The sequence below is a fragment of the Bradysia coprophila genome, assembly GCF_014529535.1.
Source record: "Bradysia coprophila strain Holo2 chromosome IV unlocalized genomic scaffold, BU_Bcop_v1 contig_84, whole genome shotgun sequence".
NCBI lineage: Eukaryota > Metazoa > Arthropoda > Insecta > Diptera > Sciaridae > Bradysia > Bradysia coprophila.
In genome coordinates, this window is record NW_023503376.1 from 3,402,053 (window position 1) to 3,420,756 (window position 18,704).

Below are 18,704 nucleotides of genomic sequence, written 5' to 3' on the forward strand. Positions count from 1 at the left end.
TTGGAAAAAATATTTTCCAGATTCTTTCAAAAATTTTCTCGATTTTCCCGAAATAGGTTTTCACAGAAATTCGGGAAAATCAAGAAATTTCCCGAAAATTCAAGAAAATATTTTATCAAAAATAGGCCGTGATTGCGTGACATACTTTAGGAAGATATGGCAAAGTGGTGCTATTCTGGGTCAAATTTTTCTGGTAATTGTAAGAATTAACATTATTGTTCCGCACACATAGATTTACACATTTTCGTTGTCTAAGCTATTCTTCTTCGTTTCTCTAATTGTTCTTCTTTACTATGCTAATTCAAATGGCAATCACAGAAACGAAGAAGTAACGAACGAAGAAAATGTGTAATTCGATGTGTGCATAACAGTAGAACAAAAAAACAAAATTCTGTGTGACGTGCTAAGATGTGATGCTTATGAAAATCAATTGTAATACGACGAGGGCGAGGAATTTATTTATTTTTTAAGTTCGCCGAAAATGTGTACAACTGCAACGTACGGACAACTTACCTTATCACTTCTTCCTCAATTTTAACTTGTTGTTTGTTGCCACTAAAACAGCAAATTCTCCACAACTTCAATTTTTAATGAATAAAAACACTAAATCACATTAAACACCTCGCAATACTTCTGTTCAATTTTTCAAATTAATTTCTTCTTATACCCATGGGTTCGGTCGCTGCTGCGGCATAAATTGAGTATTCACTTGGCTGTTTGAGGCTGTGTTTATTTGGTTGTTGGGAGTTGCATTTATACCCACATTCACAGATGTCGGAGGCGGACCGGAAAACAGCGATTTTTCATTTGGCTTATGTAGATTTCCTGGAATCAAATGATTCTGTTGTGGGTTTGTGGGCATCAACGGATTATGTTGTGGATTTCCCGGCATCAAATGATTCTGTTGTGGATTTCCTGGCATCAAATGATTCTGTTGTGGATTTCCTGGCATCAAATGATTCTGTTGTGGATTTCCTGGCATCAAATGGTTCTGTTGTGGAGTTGCTGGCATCAATGGATTCTGTTGTTGATTTGTTGGCATCAACGGATTCTGTTTTGGATTCGTTGGCATCAGCTGCTTCTGTTGTGGATTCTGACTCTGTTCTTTTTCATCTTTAGCTAAAGTTTTGGCCATTTCAGACATTTTCATTAGGGCGTCGAATCTGTTCTGCTTAGCTTCGTCTGGATTTAGCTCATTGGTTGTAGACACGGTTGCGTCTTTTTGCTGGCTAGCATCGTTCTTGTTTTCGTTGTTCATATCTTTTTCGATGGCATGGTTAGTCGGGGCAGACAAAATAGAAGAAAGCGATGCGTTGTCCTTAGATCCAGAGGTTTTCGTATTATGTTTGTCTGATGTATCTGAATTTTGTTCGTCTGAAGGACTCGAGGAGACTGTTGCTTCATCTGCACTACGATATCCGGAATACTGTTGTTGACCATAGTTCACACTGCCATAAGATGGCGAATATCCTGAGCAAGGCACCTGCGACACGTGTGGTTGACAGCCAACGAGCACATTTGATCCACACTGAACACTTGGGGCAGGAGATGGATATGAGTACGTCTGTGAAGGAGCTGACCCTACAGTTGCTTCGTTGGCGTAAGATGATGATCTGTAATTTGACGAAGAACTCGTAGCGGATTGATACGTTGGTTCAGATGGTTGATAGGATGGTTGTGACTGATAAGAAATTTCTGGCGATTGGTAGGATGCTTGTGCTTGGTAAGACGGCTGTGGTGATTGATACGAAGGTTCTGGTGATTGATACGAAGGTTGTGGTGATTGATAAGAAGGTTGCGCTTGGTAAGATGGTTGATAAGTTGGCTGCACTGATTGATAAGACGATTGGTGTTTCAAGTATGAACTTCCTTTCCGTTTACCATACTTCGGTCGCGAATATTGACTATATCCAGGCAAAGGACCTGAATATCCACCGTAACTGGGACCTGAATATCCACCATAACTGGGACCTGAATATCCACCGTAACTGGCACCTGAATATCCACCGTAACTGGCTGATCCATAAGCAATTTGTGGTGCACCGTAATTTACACTTTGTTGAGCATATTGGTTGCTACAGCCGCATGGTGCACTTGGATACGAAGCACTTGGATACGGTGCACTCGGATATGGAGCACTTGAATATGGAGCACTTGGATACGAAGCACTTGGATATGGAGCATTTGGATATGGAGCACTTGGATAATTAGACTTTTTCGACCGAATGACTTCTTCGGGCATTTCATTTTCACTATTCAACTGTTCAGACACAATTTTTTCCACCGGATTTTCTACAGATTTTTCTGCAGACTTCGTATTCTCATCGCTAGTCAAATTCTCTTTTTCCCCGGAAGCTTCAACAATATCAACACTTTCGACTGGATTTGCTGCGTTATCCGAAATGAATAACACCACCACGAAGCACAAAAATAGCATTCTCATTGTAAACCGTTCGTATGTTACAACTGCGATCGAGACAATGAAAACTTATTTACTAACTGCATTCGTTGATATACCATAAGCTTATATGCAAGGCGAAAAAAATGTTGGATCAGCAAAGACAATTTTATATGGGGCATACGGTCGATGAATAATTTGGAAAATATGAAATTCGACTTGCAACGAATTTTATTTTGTTGCTAAAAACATAACAAATTTAGAATGAATGCGTTCGATCGTTGTATATTGTACTGAAAGTATTTGGGTAATTAGATCATCATGACCATAATGATCAATACGTTTTTTTAGCTTTTAAAATTCGAGCAGTTGAAATGCAAAAACTTTCAATAACAAGCGCTCGTCCAAGTTAATTTTACATTTTTTCATACTAGCGATGCGAAAATCCATAGTTTGTCCACTATGAAACGTTGTGAAAACAGTGTTTTGTTGTCATTCTGAGAGGCGTCATTTTAGTTGAGAAAACAATTATTTTCTCTCCTAAAATGGCGGGTTCAGTCAGAATTGGTCATTTTCTCTCATAAATTTAATTTATTTTAATTTAATTTTTATATCTTCCAATTACAGTCGAACTCGTATATAGTCGATATCCTCGAATATAGTCGATATTCTCGAATATAGTCGATATCCTCGAATATAGTCGATATCCTCGAATATAGTCGATATCCTCGAATATAGTCGATATCCTCGAATATAGTCGATATCCTCGAATATAGTCGATATCCTCGAATATAGTCGATATCCTCGAATTCTGTCGATTTCCTCGTATTTTGTCGATATACTGGTCATCTCGTCATTTTTCCAATAATTTTTTTGACATTAGTTATTACTACAATTCGTTATTTTGGTGGGGTTATTTTGACCGAATACCGACGCAAGCATGATAACAACGTTCACCTCGGGGAGAAATATGAAATTCCACCTTGAGCGAATTACGGTCCTCGCTTCGCTCTCGTCGCAAACTTTCGCTCTTGGCAAAATCTACTATTTTCACTCTTTGGTCAACAAATAACTATTTCTATTCAAACACGTCTGACGATCTATTGTAGATTTTGTGAAGACAGACCGATACATTCAGGGATTGAATTGTTGGTATGTACCTTGTACTCATATTCATGGAGTTTTGGAGTGAAAATCAAGTTTTCATATGTTCGTTCAACATCAGGCATATTCTCACTTATCTTGTTAGTGAGATTTATCAACGGAAAATGATGATTTGATAAATTACAGCCAAAATTGTTTGCGCCAAATTTTTTACACGTCGTCATGTGTTAGACCACATTATTTCTACAAACGAGGAAAGGGTTTATTATGAAGTTAGAATCAGGACCTAAGATCCAGAAATTCTAGAAATTTTTGGAATTTCATATTCTCTGGTTACGGATCGTGCGTCAGGTATGTCACGCGTGCGAAAGAGATGCAAAATATTGTTATAAATGTGAAAGTAAGAGACAAAAAAGTCGTCACGCGTGACATATTTTATCATGGGCGCGCGTTAGCATAGCGCCCGTGACGCAAGTCCTATTAATAGAAAAAATGAAAAAAAAAAATTTTTGTCGTAGACAGCAAATATTGAAGTTCCACAATTCAAATACAAATGACTCCAAATTACCATTAAAAAAAACTAGGCGTCCGTACGAGTTCAACGAGCTATCACACGTTCTTGCAGCTTAAATTTTTTTGGTCAATTTCAGCACTTTAAACGAAATGAAAAAATCCTACGTTACTTTGTTAGTCCGTCCGTCCGTCCGTCCGTGTTTCCTATCTTCTAAAGTCTTCTTTAGATTTTGTTGAAATTTTGGGAGTAGATTCTAGTCGTCATTCTAAGACATTCCAGAAAAAAAAATTTGGGGCGTACCGGCCTCGTTTCGGAACTAGGGCTCCTCGAAGTTCCCATATAAGCCCCATATAAGAACACCTTTAAGTGTGTGTGTGTGTGGATGGGTATGGTAGAACAAATTTGTTCGCTTTTGGTAAGCTCTGCTCGCCTCAATTTTTTTTCCTAAATTTAGAATTTTTAAATTTTTCTAAATTTTCTAAAGTTTTCAAATTTTTTTAAATTTTTCAAAATTTTTTAAATTTTTCAAATTTTTTTAAATTTTTCAAAATTTTTCTAAAATTTCTAAATTTTTCAAATTTTTTTTAAATTTTTCAAATTTTTTTTAAATTTTTCAAATTTTTTTAAAATTTTTCATTTTTTTTTTAAATTTTTCAAATTTTTTTAAAATTTTTCAAATTTTTTTAAAATTTTTCAAATTTTTTTAAAAATTTTCAAATTTTTTTAAAATTTTTAAAATTTTTAAATTTTTAAAATTTTTCAAATTTTTTTAAAATTTTTCAAATTTGAATTTTTTTTTAAATTTTTAAAATTTTTAGAGTTTTCAAATTTTTTGAATTTTTAAAATTTTTTAAACTTTTAAAATTTTTTAAACTTTTAAAATTTTTTAAATTTGTAAAAAAATTTTAAATTTGTAAAAAAAATTTAAATTTGTAAAAATTTTGAAATGTTGACCAAAGAAATTCTAGAAACAAAATTTTACCAAAAAAATTTTGCGTCACAAGTGGCAGATGTTGAGGAAAGTACTTTTAAGAACTTTTTTAAAATATGCAAGAATACGTCCTAATACGTCCTCAACATCTGCCACTTGTGACGCAAAATTTTTTTGGTTAAATTTTGTTTCTAGAATTTCTTTGGTCAAATTTTTCCTGTTACAGTTTATGCGTACAAGCGCAGAATGCAGCGATATCAGTTGTTTTGGAAGTATGCACAGGGACTTGCGTCACTTTTACTCTTTTGAGTGTTTTTGACTGATGAATGATCCCTTAAAAGTTTACCGTCTCTTTTGAACTGTCCCTAATGAATGAAACTGCTCTTTTGGTTCTCCAAAAAGTTGTTTTATTCTCCAATTAAACAAATTCTTCCTCTCCGAATTTTCGTAAAGGAAGAATTTGGTTAATTGGGTTCGTAGTCCGAGCAACAAGCATGTGTTAGGATATCCCGTTGCCAAATCGCAACGTAAAAAAGCTCGTTACGCCTTATGCTAATAAAGATAATGAAGATGCGACGTTGTCAAATTCATTAATTAGTGGCTGTTGACTGTGTTGTCGTTTATCGTCTCCAATGTGGCAGACAGTGAAAAAGGTGAACACTTGAACGCATATTTGATCGGCGAGTGATAACAGGTTTTCTTTTGGGAAGGAGAAAATATTTCAAATAAAAAAATTATTCAACAGAAGGCGCGACACAAAGTAATTAATAACCTACACGTTCCATCGAAAATGTTTGCACAAAAGTTGCCAAATGCAAAATTCAAAAGAGACATTGAAATATTTGACTAAGTGTTCTCGAAAAATGTTCTTCCACAAACACAGAAACTCCAATATTTACAATGCAAACTTAAATTGACGTAACTCCGTAACACGGTAGCATTTTTCGTCTATCGACTTGTATAAAAAGTATGGCCCTTTGCGACTCGAATTTTAGTGCGAGATATTACGACATTTGTGCGCTACAGCCTCGGCTACAGCTACATACATTACTTCAGGAGAAATTTAATCGAATTCAAAAAAAATAAGAAGATGAAGCCAATACTTGTGTTCTTCTTGGTGATCAGTGTCTTAACGTTGACCCAATCGCAGCCCATTGACATCGATGACGTAAAAAATGTTCTTGTTGCTGTTGGTGGCGAGCAGGTCTTAGACACCGCCAACGAATGGATAGGTGGAGCAAAAGACGCAGTCGTAGATTTTGCTGGATCGATTCTAAGCCAGGGAGCAGAAATGGTCGGACCTGAAGTATCAAGTGAGTGGTATATCCCGATCGGACGATTTTATTTAAAAATTTTGTTTTTTTTTTTTAATTTATTGTCCGTTAATTCACAGTGCAAGTTGTCTCAGACGTAATGAAATACGTTGGCAATGAGCAAGTCCAGAGCGTTGCCAGTCAATTGTATGAGACAGCTGCGGACTGGGTTTGGAGTTGGTTCGGATAATGTAAAAGCATTTTTAGTAAAAGAGTTACACTATCCAGAGGTTGTGATGTGTATGGTGTGGCACATACCGAAATGTTTGATCTCTGTCTCTTTTTTGAAGTGTAAGTCTTTTGGTAATATAATGTTTTTTAGATTGATGCGAAGTTTTCATCTCATTTCATTTACATTCCATTGAGCTGGAACATGGAAAATTGCTTCAGTTGAATTGGATTTAAATGAAACGAGATAAAATGTTGAAAATGTTCAATTATTACTTTGTCAATGAGAGAATAAAACGAATTAAAACGTATTTCTTATAAAACAAAGGTGTCAGATCACAGAGTGGCGTTCTGGAAACGAACTAATAAATTAGACATCGCCATTTTAACAGAGATTTGCATTTGTGTAACTGTAAACTAGGGGAAACGTATGGAAGATTTTATTCTTTTCATAAAACCTGCTGTCCGTTCTCCTATCAATCAGATCTTCTGACAGTTCCCCATACTCCCATTGTTTTTCTTAAGTTTGCTTCGAGTACGTATTCACCAATATATTTCGAGTATTCTTCCCGGTAAGTAATACGCAAAAACTGTAACAGCAAAAATTTGACCAAAGAAATTCTACAGTGAACGACATCTCAAATGTCTCACTGTCATTTTTTTCAGAGAATGTCATTGTGAATTTGCAATGACACAATAAAATTCTCAGAAAAATTTGACAGTGAGACATTTGAGATGTCGTTCACTGTAGAAACAAAATTTTACCAAAAAAATTTTTGCGTCACAAAGTGGTAAAATTTTGTAAATTATTTTTCCAACACTTTTTGGTTTTTGAGCGATAGGACGAACCTAAGAAGAATTTTTCAATATTGGTATACGTGACAAGCGAAGAACAAAAGTAATACGACTTGACACGGTTCCCCTGACACACGGTGCATTTTTTATTTTTGTTTAAAGAGGTTTTTTTGCTTACCGTATACCGTATTGAAAATCCAATTTTGTTTTTAAATTTTCTGATTTCGTCAAAATCTGAGCTGAAGAACCTTCTGTACATAGAAATAAAACGATTTTCCCAAAGTGGAATACTTTGAATGTGGTAACATTAACGAGCTTCAGACCATCAGATCTGATTTTACTGAACAATGAGTCTTACTCTCTACTCAAATCTATAATTACTTTTTGAATACATGACGGTCAAACGTTTGTTTTTGCTTCGGGGGAGCCTTGACGACCGACATGAATTTCACGTACAATAACTTCATTCGGATCGTCTCCCAAACTGCTCAAGGAAAAACCTCTGAGCTCGTTAACGAAAATGCACAACATGTCAGGAATAAATCTTATGATTCCTATGATTCCTATGCCTGAAGACTTAATTAAGAATCCGAAACAAACATTTATCGTCTTGGGTAGTGTGCAACGATATGGCATAAGTTTCAAACTGTGGCCGTGTCAGAGATTGATGTAAGGGTGGAGTGTCCTGGACTGGATCTACAGGTTTTTTTATGTCGAAACGGGAATTTGAATTCTCTCTATAAAAATCAATATTTATTTAAATAATATTTACACGTTAATTTACGCCTAATAATTACAAACCGAAATCGATCCCAAAAACAAATCAAACAAAATTAGAAACACCCCTCCACAACCAACACACTTTCCCTACGCGCCTCCAAATTGTTTCGATTGACTCGGTTCTACATTCGAATTTTGTTCAATTTCTACTAAAGTGGTCGTAGAACTAGTGGATGGTAAATTAGTGTTAATTTTTTGCTGTTGCTGCTGATGCTGGACCAGCTGTTGGCGATTCGACTCATTGGTTTTCGACAATCGTTCGCTGAGTGCTTTTAAAGCAATCTGTCGCCTCCTTTCGATATTTTGCGGATCAAAACTGGATATCATGACGCTGCTCGTTGTCACTGGCAGCAATTCTGCCTGGTTCGACGATACTATGTTCAACCGAAGAAAACACAAATGGATTGGATTGACTAGTATGGTGATCACCGGTTGAACGATTCGGGGGAAGAAGCTGAAAGATGACAAATTATCCGTAAAGTGTTTCAGCCGGACGGTCAGTATTCGATGCAAACCTTGCAAACGTAAAGTTTTCAGCGTTGTCACCGCGGCTTCGATTGCCGTGTCGTTGAAAGAATCGTAAATAAATGAATGAGACCAACAATCCCGATATGAACATGAGGGGGAACGTGTGGTCCAATAAACCCAAGCAGGACAGAACGATTATTATGCATACGAGCGTGAGCGGTATGTCTCTGTGGGGGGAAAATAATTTGTTAAAGGTTTGCGTGGTGATGGGAACGTTCATCGGATACCTATTTGTTAAGACACCAAATCTTGATTTAGCAATCAACAGATCGGGCATCACCTGCCTGGAAAACATTTGAGAGAAGAAAATTGACTTTACGTTTAGGAATTGCGAAAGAAAATTTTGCTCTTTTTACCTGACAGCGACACAAATTCCACCCAGATATCCCGACAATCCACGAATGTGTGAACTCGAATCTGTGAACAGAAATTCTGCGTCCTTCGTACATACAAAAATGACCAGGTAGTACAGCGACGATAAAATTGCGACGCTAAAGTTGACGATAATGAAAAACAGAAGAATCTCCGCTTGTCCCCTGGAAGCAGAATGTCAATGGGAATCAAATTCCAAAAAAATGAATTTTTCTCTTCCCAAACTTACCATAATGGTTCGATGAGTTTGTGGGTCAGAACGATCGTCAGTAAATCAGCTAACACTTCCCACAGATGCAGTTCAATGAAGCAATAGGTAAATGCAGTCCATATCCAACAGGACGGTGGCAGTAAATAGCCTGGCGTTACGGCCAGATACGATAGGATGGCAAGGCGAACACTTTCCGAATAAGATAACAGGTAGAAAAATATTGTGACTCCGCAAATGAATTTCACCGTGTTGGACGTGTTCGATAGAAATTTGGAGACATTCTGTGCTATGACCATTGTAATGGACGTATTTAGCAACGATGTTCGAGTGGTTTTTTCACGTTAATTTATGGGAAAAAGAATTTTTTCTTCTTTTTTTAGACAAATCATTTCTACATCAACACAACAAAACACACAAATCAATTGTCAATCGAAATGTCCCAGCCGCAAAAATTCGTTATCCAATAAGAATGCCTTTCACAGTTGTTTTATGACGCAATACTACGCATAAGACACACACTGTGTTTGGGTCGGTTGGGTTTGCTCTCGAGTTATACTGTCACAGATTCTAACCTCTCAGACTGAAAAGAATATTTTTGTAAACAGAACCTCGATTAAAAACGGAATGGTCTTCGTCAGTGTGTATCCTCTGCTTAAGGAATTTAAAGTGAGTGTACAGAAATTGATGAACAGATTGTAGCTCAATCTGTCACTAATTATTCGTGTTTCAATCAACGATTCGAGCTCGAACACTCTGCCGAGATTCAAAGTATTGGGAGGCAATAGGAACTCAGTTTTGGGATTTTGGGAACGATCGCAATAAACAGTCAAGTCTGATTCGTTAAGCATTGTCGTTAATAACACTTACTGGGCTTCACAGTTTTTGTACACAAGCTGTGGTTTAGTGAGTTATTCATCTCGGTGCCCTGAGTACGAAACATGTATCCGTTGGTTCCAATGATGTCTTGGGTTCCGCTGTAGCCGCATCACAATTTTTTTGGAGTATCAATTACAAGTATTGGCAACGGGACACGGGACAGTTGTTGGTGGAGAAAGTATCTAAGGTGCATTGAGCTCAAATAATCACTCCAAAGATCTTCGATACCTATCGTCAGTGGAGACCCATGGAGTAGTTATTTGAACTCGTCGCACCCTAGATACCTGCTGTACTTATGACTTGTCTCTTTCCCATTAATTTACTTTCCTTTTGGTGAAGCGGTTGCACCGGAACCACAGACATCATCGGGACCACAGACATCATCGGGACCACAGACATCATCGGGACCACAGACATCATCGGGACCACAGACATCATCGGGACCAACGGATGTGTGTGTTCTCCTCAGAGCACCGAGGCATATCGATTGCATGTTTCCACAAAAGTTTCAATTTTTTGCCTAAATCGCGGATCTATCACTAATGCTACCAAAGTCCGACAAAGTATAATTTGCGCAATGTGTACCGAACGAATTACACTGAAGCTATACGAAAATGAAAAAGCGACCAAAAATTTAGTTTTGAGAATTCGATTCGTTCGGATATTTTTAGGGTTTAAGCGAATTTTTGTTGATCTACTGGAACCGAACTCATGGCGAAAGGTCGTGATTAAAAGCATTTTATTACTTCGATAACTCGACATCTTCCAAATTTTTACAATCAATTGCGAACAGGGTCTCCTTTTACCTGAACTCTTATTCGATTCAATTGACCTTATTGTGCTTTCATTCCAGCGAATACCCAATAAGTTCAAAGGACAACTGATCGACACATTACGCCTATCAGTTAAAGCGGGACACGGTGGTAATGGATTCCCGAAGTATGGCGGCGTTGGTGGACAAGGTGGATGTGTTTATTGTGTGGCCAAAGAAGATCTTACTCTGGCGAAAGTACTGAAAAGGTAAGTTCAATATCAGGACGCGTCAACGTCAACAGCCTAACTTCAATAAACCATTATCAATGCTCTTCACAGATACCCAACCAAACAAATAAGAGCCGGACATGGAGAAGATAGTTGCAAAGCACGTTTGCTTGGACGTCGTGGTATGGATATACGTGTTGAGGTTCCGGTGGGGGTAACAATATTAGATGATGATGGGAAGAAGCTTGGAGAACTGAACGATGATTCGTCTCATTGCATTGTTGCTAGAGGCGGTGGTGGAGGATGTACAGGAACATCGTTTATAGGCCGCAAAGGGGAACAACATAGCATTAAATTAGATTTGAAATTGATTGCCGATGTCGGACTGGTTGGATTTCCCAATGCTGGTAAAAGTACGCTGCTCAAGGCAATATCAAATGCACGGCCCAAAATTGCCGATTATCCGTGTAAGAGTTGATCGTTGATTGGAACGACAAATCTTCGAAATTAATCCGAGTTTTTCCCGTCTACAGTTACAACAATTCGACCCCAAATCGGAATAATTGATTATCCCGATTTGCGACAGATTTCGATGGCTGACTTACCGGGACTGATTGAAGGCGCACACACGAACATAGGTAATTGGGAATCGGGAATTATGTTTGTTTCTTGTTGTTCAACTCGCGACTGTTACACAGGAATGGGACACAAATTTCTCAAACACATCGAACGCACACGTTTGCTCGTTATGGTTGTCGATATGTTCGGTTTCAAGCTCAGCCCGTCACACCCACACCGCAGCAGTATTGAAAACGTTTTCGCTCTGAACAAAGAACTGGAGCTGTACGACGAAAGTCTGTTCGAGAAGCCGTGCATATTGCTGCTGAACAAAATGGATTTGAGTACAAACAAAGCAGACGTTACGGAATTGATTGCCAAGGTGAACAATCTGAAAGGTATGTGTGCGGCGAGTGTGGTTGTAAATTTAAGAGACATTTTCAAAATTTCCGATTATTTCCAGATTGTTCGGATGCTGAGTGTCCGACTGATCTAGCCTCCAAAAATTACATCAAATTTGAGCGGATCATTCCAATATCGGCGAAAGACAATGATAATGTCACGAGCGTTAAAACGGCGATACGGGACGTTTTAGATGATTACGCCGAGCGACAGTTGATGATCGACGACAGATTAAGCCGACTCTTGAATGAACAGTCGCAAAGTAAAATTGTGTAGAGTTGAATGACTACAGTGGGTCCAACCAGCTAGCAATAAAAATGGATTTTCAATTCACTTGACACACCCTAACTCACCCAAAATATACGGCCGGATTGGAATGAAATTTGTACAAAGTTTTATTTCGATTTGAATCAACAGTTACAGTCGCTGACCGTCACCGTTTACAGAGCAATTAATCAATCGTTATAGTATCGGAATCATTGTGTCCGTTAATAGATTCATCGGAAGCGTCTTCGACACCGGCCTCCTTTTTAAATTTTCTCAGTTCATCGTACAGACGATTGTTATCATCATCTTGCTCGTCGATCGTCCGTTGCAGCTTCGCTATCTTCTGTTGTAGCTCGGCTATCTGCAAAAAGAAAAAGATTTTTTTGGGTAAAGAAAATCGGTTACCACCACTCATATCATAATTACATCGTCTGCATGCCTTTTCGTCAAAAAGTTTATTCTGCCCTGTAAGGTTGCTTCGACTGACTGTGCCTTCCGTTTGAGTTCTTTCATCATATTCTCAGTCATTTCCTTCCTCACCTCGCGCTCAATTGTTTCGTTCGTCTTCATAAGCTCTTCGTTCCGTTCTTCTAACTCGTCGACCATCGAAACCAACCGATCGTTTTCATCAGCAAGCTCTTCATTGATTTCCTTCAGTCTGGAAGTACGAGAAACCCTTACCGATCCGAATTTTTCGTCCGGTTTACGATTCTCTCACCTGTAATTCTCATCCAAAATTATCGAAAGGTTAGAATCTTCCTTCGGCTGCACTCCCAAGAAGAACGAATATCGCCTGGAAACGGAATGTCTGGGCACTGGGACAGTTTGCCTGTAAACGATATTTTGGGCCATTGAGGCATAATTTAGCACGTTCAGATTCTCATCATAATATGTAGGGACGGGCCATATGTTCACGATCATCGTTAGCTTCTCTAAGCCCTTGAGCGCTGATTGCAGGAACAATGTCAATTTCGAGTCGCGACACGGAACTATTTCAATTTTCTTCTTTCCTTGATTCGCAAAAGCAATGTCAAGACATCGTCCCAGCACGAGCAGCGACGTGTTTATGTTTTGCGCTTCTTTCAGCCGAGAGCCACTAGTTTCGCTCTTTTTCACCCGTTCCGAACCGGCCAAATCACAGAATCGGAAGCGATTGTAGTAGATGTTCGTCTGTTCGCGTTTGATGACATCGATCAGAAACAAGCAATGCGACCGGCTCGACGAATGATTTATATTTGTCGCGGCATTTAATCGATAATTCAATCCCAAGGTCAACAATTGCGTTGCCTCGTCGCTGTTACCTACGAATACGGACGTCAGATCTTTGATGAACGTTTTCCCGGAATTGCACATCATTTTCAGGTGATCACGTTTCCTTGTGCCACCATTCGTTGCCGGAATATCGAGTAGGTCGTTCAATGTCTCGTTGTAAATCTCGAAAAAGGAGATCCAAATGTAGACGGATGTGTTACTGGGTTTCAGCCGGACAAACTGGTGCTCGCTCTGGATTTTTTCGCGGTCACCGGAGAAAATCGAACCGTTGTTCAATTTGAAATAGACCTGTCGCCGAATCAACTCCACATCGATTTCATCATCCGACAGCACCCTGTAATCACCTCCGACCGGCTTGAACTTCGGCAATGTGCTGATCGATCCGCCATACCGGGTGAAAATGTGTTCGATCGCTCTGTGTGGACGAAATGAAAATGTGGGTGAAATGACAGTTGAGGCATCAATCAACGAAAGGAAAATAATCGTAAAAATACCTTGGTATCACTCCCGGATTATCAGCATCGCCGATCAACGTGAAGGTCTTACCTGACCCAGACGTACCATACATCAACAACGTCAAATTTTCGTCACTGTCCACAGCACTTTCAACACTAGAACTGTACACATCACGCTGCTTCACGTCAGCCCGATACACGTCCGAAAATGTGAACTGCTTTTCCACCGATCGGTTCGAATTTAAAATTTTGAAAACATTGTCCTCGACCATATAGTGACTGTCGTACTGTGATGGTCGCACTCTTAAGAACACTGAAGCGGTGTCGTTCGACGCATTCGACGATGCTACTGACTCTGTACTACTGTATTTCTCTTCACCTTCATCAAGAGGGTATAGATTTCGTCGTTCGGTCGGATGTGGACGATTGAGGGGATCAATGCTGTAAATTGCGATTGTGGGTCAGGTTTCGTTTTCAAAATTTCAGTTCAAGCAGCGAATATACCTGTACTCCCTTCCAATTAAAAATGATCGCTTCTCCATTATCGTTGTCCCGAAGAAGCTGTAGAAAGTATTTGAAAAAAGGAAATGAATTTGTACGCCGAGTGAATGATCGTGAATGACCACCGTTTCACCGTTTTCTACATAACTGAAGACGAAATTCTGAATAACCGATTCGAAGCAACTGACTGATTTGAGTTTACTCGATTGGTCTTAGAAAACGTAACGGTATGGTCAAGTTAAACATAAATAAAACGTGTGAGGAATTGAGAAAATTGAGCAAACTCAATTAATTTTATGCACACAAAGCGTTTAGAAGAGGACGGCATTGTGTAAGGTCGTTACGGAAACTTTTATTTTGATTCTAAATGAAATTGACAAACACCTCTGACTGTAAATACCGAGAAACTCACCTTTTCAGCACAAAAAATATAAATTAAATAAAATAACCGACTGGATGAACACTTAAATACTAAATAAATCGTAACGAACAATTATTATTATCGGATGGATTGATGGATTTTATCACGGATCATTCAGTTGAAGTTTGAAATTGGGAAAATATGAAGATGTTCGGAATGTGCGAAGAGACAAAGATGTTTCGAAAAAAAAAATCCCAACCAAAAATTTCGGTTTTCAAAAATTTATTACATGCAAGCGAGCAATGAAAGTGGAAACAAGGTATGGTCTAATGTCAAATTTTGTATGAAAATGAGGACATAGCGATTTTGCTAGTGTATTTTACACGGTTAACTTCACTTCAATAATTTTGTTGTGATCTATTTTAGAAGTGGGGGTAAAGCGGTGAATATTTTCGCAAATGTCATAAAATATTGTTTACAAACATGGAGGCAATTATCGACGATTTAAAAATTTGCCTACAAAAAAAAGAAGAGGAAATCAAGGAATTACAAAAAACGAGCCATCAGAACAGTCGGAGCGTTTGCTGCGACTGAGCCCTGTACAAACCCGTATATCTATTGCGTACGTGACCCTATTGCGTCTGTCACCCTACTTTGACCGTAAGCCTATTGCGCCGGTTAATGTAGTTAAAGTAAAATTATTATGGAATATGTACATCTTACAAATTGCGCATAGCGCAATTACGAAGCCCCATACGACGTTCCTTTCAAATGAAACAAAAATTTCAAATCGCCCTAAAATTTTATTTTTTTGAAGGGCCTAGTATCGGCCTCAGTCCGAGGACCCAAATTTAATTTTTTTTTCAACAACATTCTATTCGGCCTTTGATTACCTCCCAAATGAAACAAAAATTACGAAAAACGGATGAAATTTGCTCGAGTTATATGTAAAATACACATAGGGCCCTAGTAGTGGCCTTAGTCCAAGGACCCAATTTTTTTTTTTTTCAACAACATTCTATTCGGCCTTTGATTACCTTCCAAATGACACAAAAATTACGAAAAACGAATGAAATTTACTCGAGTTCAATGTATAAAATACACATAGGGCCCTAGTAGCGGCCTTAGTCCGAGGACCCAATTTTTTTTTTTTTTCAACAACATTCTATTCGGCTTTTGATTACCTTCCAAATGACACAAAAATTACGAAAAACGGATGAAATTTACTCGAGTTCTATGTAAAATACACATAGGGCCCTAGTAGCTTTTCACTTCTAAGGCCCTAACTCACGGTCCACTCACCCGATTTAAAAAAACGTTTTTTTCCTGGATTGGTATTGACAATACCTATCATTTGCCGTGTCATTTACATTTCCATCGTTAATTTTGCCATAAATATCACCAAAAGATCTTAAATCACTTAGGTGGCCCTAACTCACGAAGGGCCGACCCGAATATGCCCATCTTCGAACTTAGCCTCACTATTTTGACTATCTTTCAGGAAAAAAAAAATTTTTGAAATCGGATTTGATTTACTCAAGATATCGACGTGACGGACAGACGGACAGACGGCCCAAATTTTTATTGCGGATTCGTCATCTATGAACATAGGCAAACACTTTGCCCTTACCGTCTGCTTCGAATTCCATCAATTACACACGGCATCGTAATCCTATAAGCCCCTTCGTACTTCGTACGGGTCTAAAAATTGCGCAAAATGAGCAGCCTAAAGGAAAGGACCTTGTTAAATTCATAAAATCGCAAATGCCAATGTTGAGCGAAAATCAAATTTTACTGATGACAAACCAAAAGCAAAGAGTAAATTGGACGAACGAAGAGTTGTCAAAAGGCTTCACATCTGCTTTCTTCAGTCAAAGATGTCATAATTATTGGATCAATGATATTCTAATACCATTACCTGCTGTTCGAACTTTAAATAGATATGCAGCAAGAATGATTATTGCTCCTGGAATTTTACACGACGTGTTATTAATGCTTGAAGGTTATGTTGCCCATTTGCCAGTAGAAGAACGACAGGTGAATACCGTCACAGTACAATTCTTATTTGAATCACTTCATCAGCTATAGTTTACTAGGTGGTTTTATCTTTCGACGAAATGGCTTGCAAGGCGTTGGTCAAATATCACAAAGGATTAGACCAAGTATTTGGTCCTGATAAAGAAATGCAGGTGATCATGGTCCGTGGTTTAAGAGGCAAATACAAGCAACCGATATACATCAATTTTGATACGGCGATGACTGAGGAAGTTTTGTTTGATGTAAATTCTTTAGACTATAATTGCGACTTCTTATAAAAAACATAGCTAACGCCGACCCGTACGAAACACCTATTCGTATCAAAAGCCTTTAATGTGAAACTCTTCATTTCTCTTACTTCATTTTCTTTTCTGCTGAAAAACTATTCTTCCTTTAAAATCACTTACATTATCCTCTCTTTGCCTTGTTATCATATACAACTAAATTGCCGGAGGCAATATAGACAGCCCCGTACGAAGTCAAATTTCATAAATTCCTATTTAAACAGCTATATACCGCTATATTTACCTATATTTCACTGTAAATAAACATTTCACAGAGGAATATGCTATTATATAGCTCTATATGCCTGTATATAGCTCAATATAGCTGTATATAGGTATATATAGATGTCCGTATATGGAATCCCTGAAACCCCACACACATAACAAATTATTTCCATGTTAACAGAAACTCTCTAAGTATCATTTTTCCCAAGATATTTCCATTTTACTAAAATCCAATATGGCCGCCGGCAGCCATTTTGTTAGGAGACCGCAAATAGTACCGACGCTTTACATTCGTTAATACCTTTCAAACAAAAAAAAATCATGAAATTCGGTCAAAATTTACTCGAGATATTGTCAAAATACACCACGTTCACTGTACTTCCGAGTAGCCAGATAAGAGCTCACTCCAAGAGACCTAGCTCACGCTCCGGAAAACATAATTTCATAAAAAAAATTTTCCCTGATTGGTACGGTCAATACCTATCTAATAAAGCTAAAACAGACGAAATATGTTCAAATGTGGCCGACCTACAAGCAAAAACTGCTTGCCGCCCTGTGCCTGTTTCACACCAAGGGGTCTAACTCACGAGTCGGTCATCCGATTTCCATAAACTTTTTTTTTTGTCGATCGGTATTGTAAATATCTTTCATTCGATGTATCATTTACGAGTATAGCGTTTAAATGTCCGGAGATATCTTCGAAAAACCGTAAAGCACTTATTGGGCCCCAGCTCAGGAGGGGTCGATCCAAAATCACTCATCTTCGAACTTAGCCTGTCTTTTGACATTACCAAACGGGAAAAAAAAGAATTTTCAAAATCGGATGCGTTTTACTCAAGTTATCGTGCAGACAGACAGACGGACAGATGGACAGACGGACAGACGGACATTTTTTTTTTCGCGGATTTGGCATCTCTAGACAACCACAATAGGTTTCCCCTTACTCAGGGAGTCCAATTCGACGTGTTACAAACGTATGCGTAAACCTATAAGACCCCAGTACTTCGTACGGGTCTAAAAAGAATCAATTTGTCAGAGAAAAAATCTCTGAAAAATATCAAGGAGAATGAACCGTTAGACATTGACATCCTGAAATTACCTGGCAAAAAAGCTTCTAAGCAATTGCCCACCATTTCAAATGATCCTTTGAGTTTGATCGATACTAATTGCATTGAAGAAAGAAAAGAAAAGAAAAGAATTTCTGATATACCTGTTCATCTATTAGAAAATTGTGATATGGAGCCCGACCTTGAGCGGAAGAGACAAAGGAAAATGCGAAAGTTTTTAACATAAAACGTTCATGGCTTGTATTTAATGAAATAAATATCTTTTCTGTTTTTAAAGCTGGAGTTATGTTTTACTTGGTTTTTT

The 18,704-nt window shown here is 38.1% G+C and overlaps 5 protein-coding genes across 5 annotated transcripts; 2 read left to right on the forward strand and 3 right to left on the reverse strand.

The window, feature by feature from the left end:
• Positions 1-550: 550 nt before the first annotated feature.
• Positions 551-2,534, reverse strand: LOC119072889 (DNA-directed RNA polymerase II subunit RPB1-like). Its single transcript, XM_037178212.1, has 2 exons — positions 1,996-2,534; positions 551-1,947 (listed from the first exon to the last, which is right to left on the reverse strand). The coding sequence occupies exons 1-2, from the start codon at positions 2,441-2,443 to the stop codon at positions 662-664; spliced, it is 1,734 nt and encodes a 577-aa protein (XP_037034107.1). The 5' UTR covers positions 2,444-2,534; the 3' UTR covers positions 551-661.
• Positions 2,535-5,814: 3,280 nt separating this feature from the next.
• LOC119072899 lies at positions 5,815-6,733 on the forward strand. The gene is made up of 2 exons (XM_037178224.1): positions 5,815-6,260; positions 6,341-6,733. The coding sequence occupies exons 1-2, from the start codon at positions 6,038-6,040 to the stop codon at positions 6,448-6,450; spliced, it is 333 nt and encodes a 110-aa protein (XP_037034119.1). The 5' UTR covers positions 5,815-6,037; the 3' UTR covers positions 6,451-6,733.
• A 1,215-nt stretch (positions 6,734-7,948) lies between these two features.
• LOC119072894 (transmembrane protein 115) lies at positions 7,949-9,551 on the reverse strand. The gene is made up of 5 exons (XM_037178219.1): positions 9,133-9,551; positions 8,888-9,067; positions 8,759-8,815; positions 8,519-8,698; positions 7,949-8,457 (listed from the first exon to the last, which is right to left on the reverse strand). Exons 1-5 carry the CDS (start codon positions 9,408-9,410, stop codon positions 8,091-8,093), a joined length of 1,062 nt encoding a protein of 353 aa, XP_037034114.1. The 5' UTR covers positions 9,411-9,551; the 3' UTR covers positions 7,949-8,090.
• A 78-nt stretch (positions 9,552-9,629) lies between these two features.
• LOC119072893 (GTP-binding protein 10 homolog) lies at positions 9,630-12,240 on the forward strand. The gene is made up of 6 exons (XM_037178216.1): positions 9,630-9,780; positions 10,844-11,010; positions 11,083-11,438; positions 11,505-11,609; positions 11,670-11,927; positions 11,993-12,240. The coding sequence occupies exons 1-6, from the start codon at positions 9,739-9,741 to the stop codon at positions 12,205-12,207; spliced, it is 1,143 nt and encodes a 380-aa protein (XP_037034111.1). The 5' UTR covers positions 9,630-9,738; the 3' UTR covers positions 12,208-12,240.
• A 62-nt stretch (positions 12,241-12,302) lies between these two features.
• On the reverse strand, positions 12,303-14,993 carry LOC119072888 (kinesin-like protein subito). The gene is made up of 6 exons (XM_037178211.1): positions 14,839-14,993; positions 14,430-14,486; positions 13,965-14,366; positions 12,917-13,885; positions 12,625-12,856; positions 12,303-12,559 (listed from the first exon to the last, which is right to left on the reverse strand). Exons 2-6 carry the CDS (start codon positions 14,465-14,467, stop codon positions 12,383-12,385), a joined length of 1,818 nt encoding a protein of 605 aa, XP_037034106.1. The 5' UTR covers positions 14,468-14,486; positions 14,839-14,993; the 3' UTR covers positions 12,303-12,382.
• Positions 14,994-18,704: the final 3,711 nt, after the last annotated feature.

Bases quoted from the DNA above. Each gene is read 5' to 3' on its own strand.
- LOC119072889 (XM_037178212.1), bottom strand. From the start codon at position 2,443: ATGAGAATGCTATTTTTGTGCTTCGTGGTGGTGTTATTCATTTCGGAT. The intron at 1,948-1,995 runs GTGCCAGTTACG...GTGGATATTCAG, and splicing joins CAGTTACGGTGGATATTCAG to GTCCCAGTTACGGTGGATAT.
- LOC119072899 (XM_037178224.1), top strand. From the start codon at position 6,038: ATGAAGCCAATACTTGTGTTCTTCTTGGTGATCAGTGTCTTAACGTTG. The intron at 6,261-6,340 runs GTGAGTGGTATA...GTTAATTCACAG, and splicing joins GGTCGGACCTGAAGTATCAA to TGCAAGTTGTCTCAGACGTA.
- LOC119072894 (XM_037178219.1), bottom strand. From the start codon at position 9,410: ATGGTCATAGCACAGAATGTCTCCAAATTTCTATCGAACACGTCCAAC. The intron at 8,699-8,758 runs GTATCCGATGAA...TTCCCCCCACAG, and splicing joins TTTGGTGTCTTAACAAATAG to AGACATACCGCTCACGCTCG. The intron at 8,458-8,518 runs GTTTGCATCGAA...GTCATCTTTCAG, and splicing joins GAAAACTTTACGTTTGCAAG to CTTCTTCCCCCGAATCGTTC.
- LOC119072893 (XM_037178216.1), top strand. From the start codon at position 9,739: ATGGTCTTCGTCAGTGTGTATCCTCTGCTTAAGGAATTTAAA. The intron at 9,781-10,843 runs GTGAGTGTACAG...CTTTCATTCCAG, and splicing joins CTCTGCTTAAGGAATTTAAA to CGAATACCCAATAAGTTCAA. The intron at 11,439-11,504 runs GTAAGAGTTGAT...TCCCGTCTACAG, and splicing joins CAAAATTGCCGATTATCCGT to TTACAACAATTCGACCCCAA.
- LOC119072888 (XM_037178211.1), bottom strand. From the start codon at position 14,467: ATGGAGAAGCGATCATTTTTAATTGGAAGGGAGTACAG. The intron at 14,367-14,429 runs GTATATTCGCTG...CGCAATTTACAG, and splicing joins TTAATTGGAAGGGAGTACAG to CATTGATCCCCTCAATCGTC. The intron at 13,886-13,964 runs GTATTTTTACGA...TCGTCCACACAG, and splicing joins AATCCGGGAGTGATACCAAG to AGCGATCGAACACATTTTCA.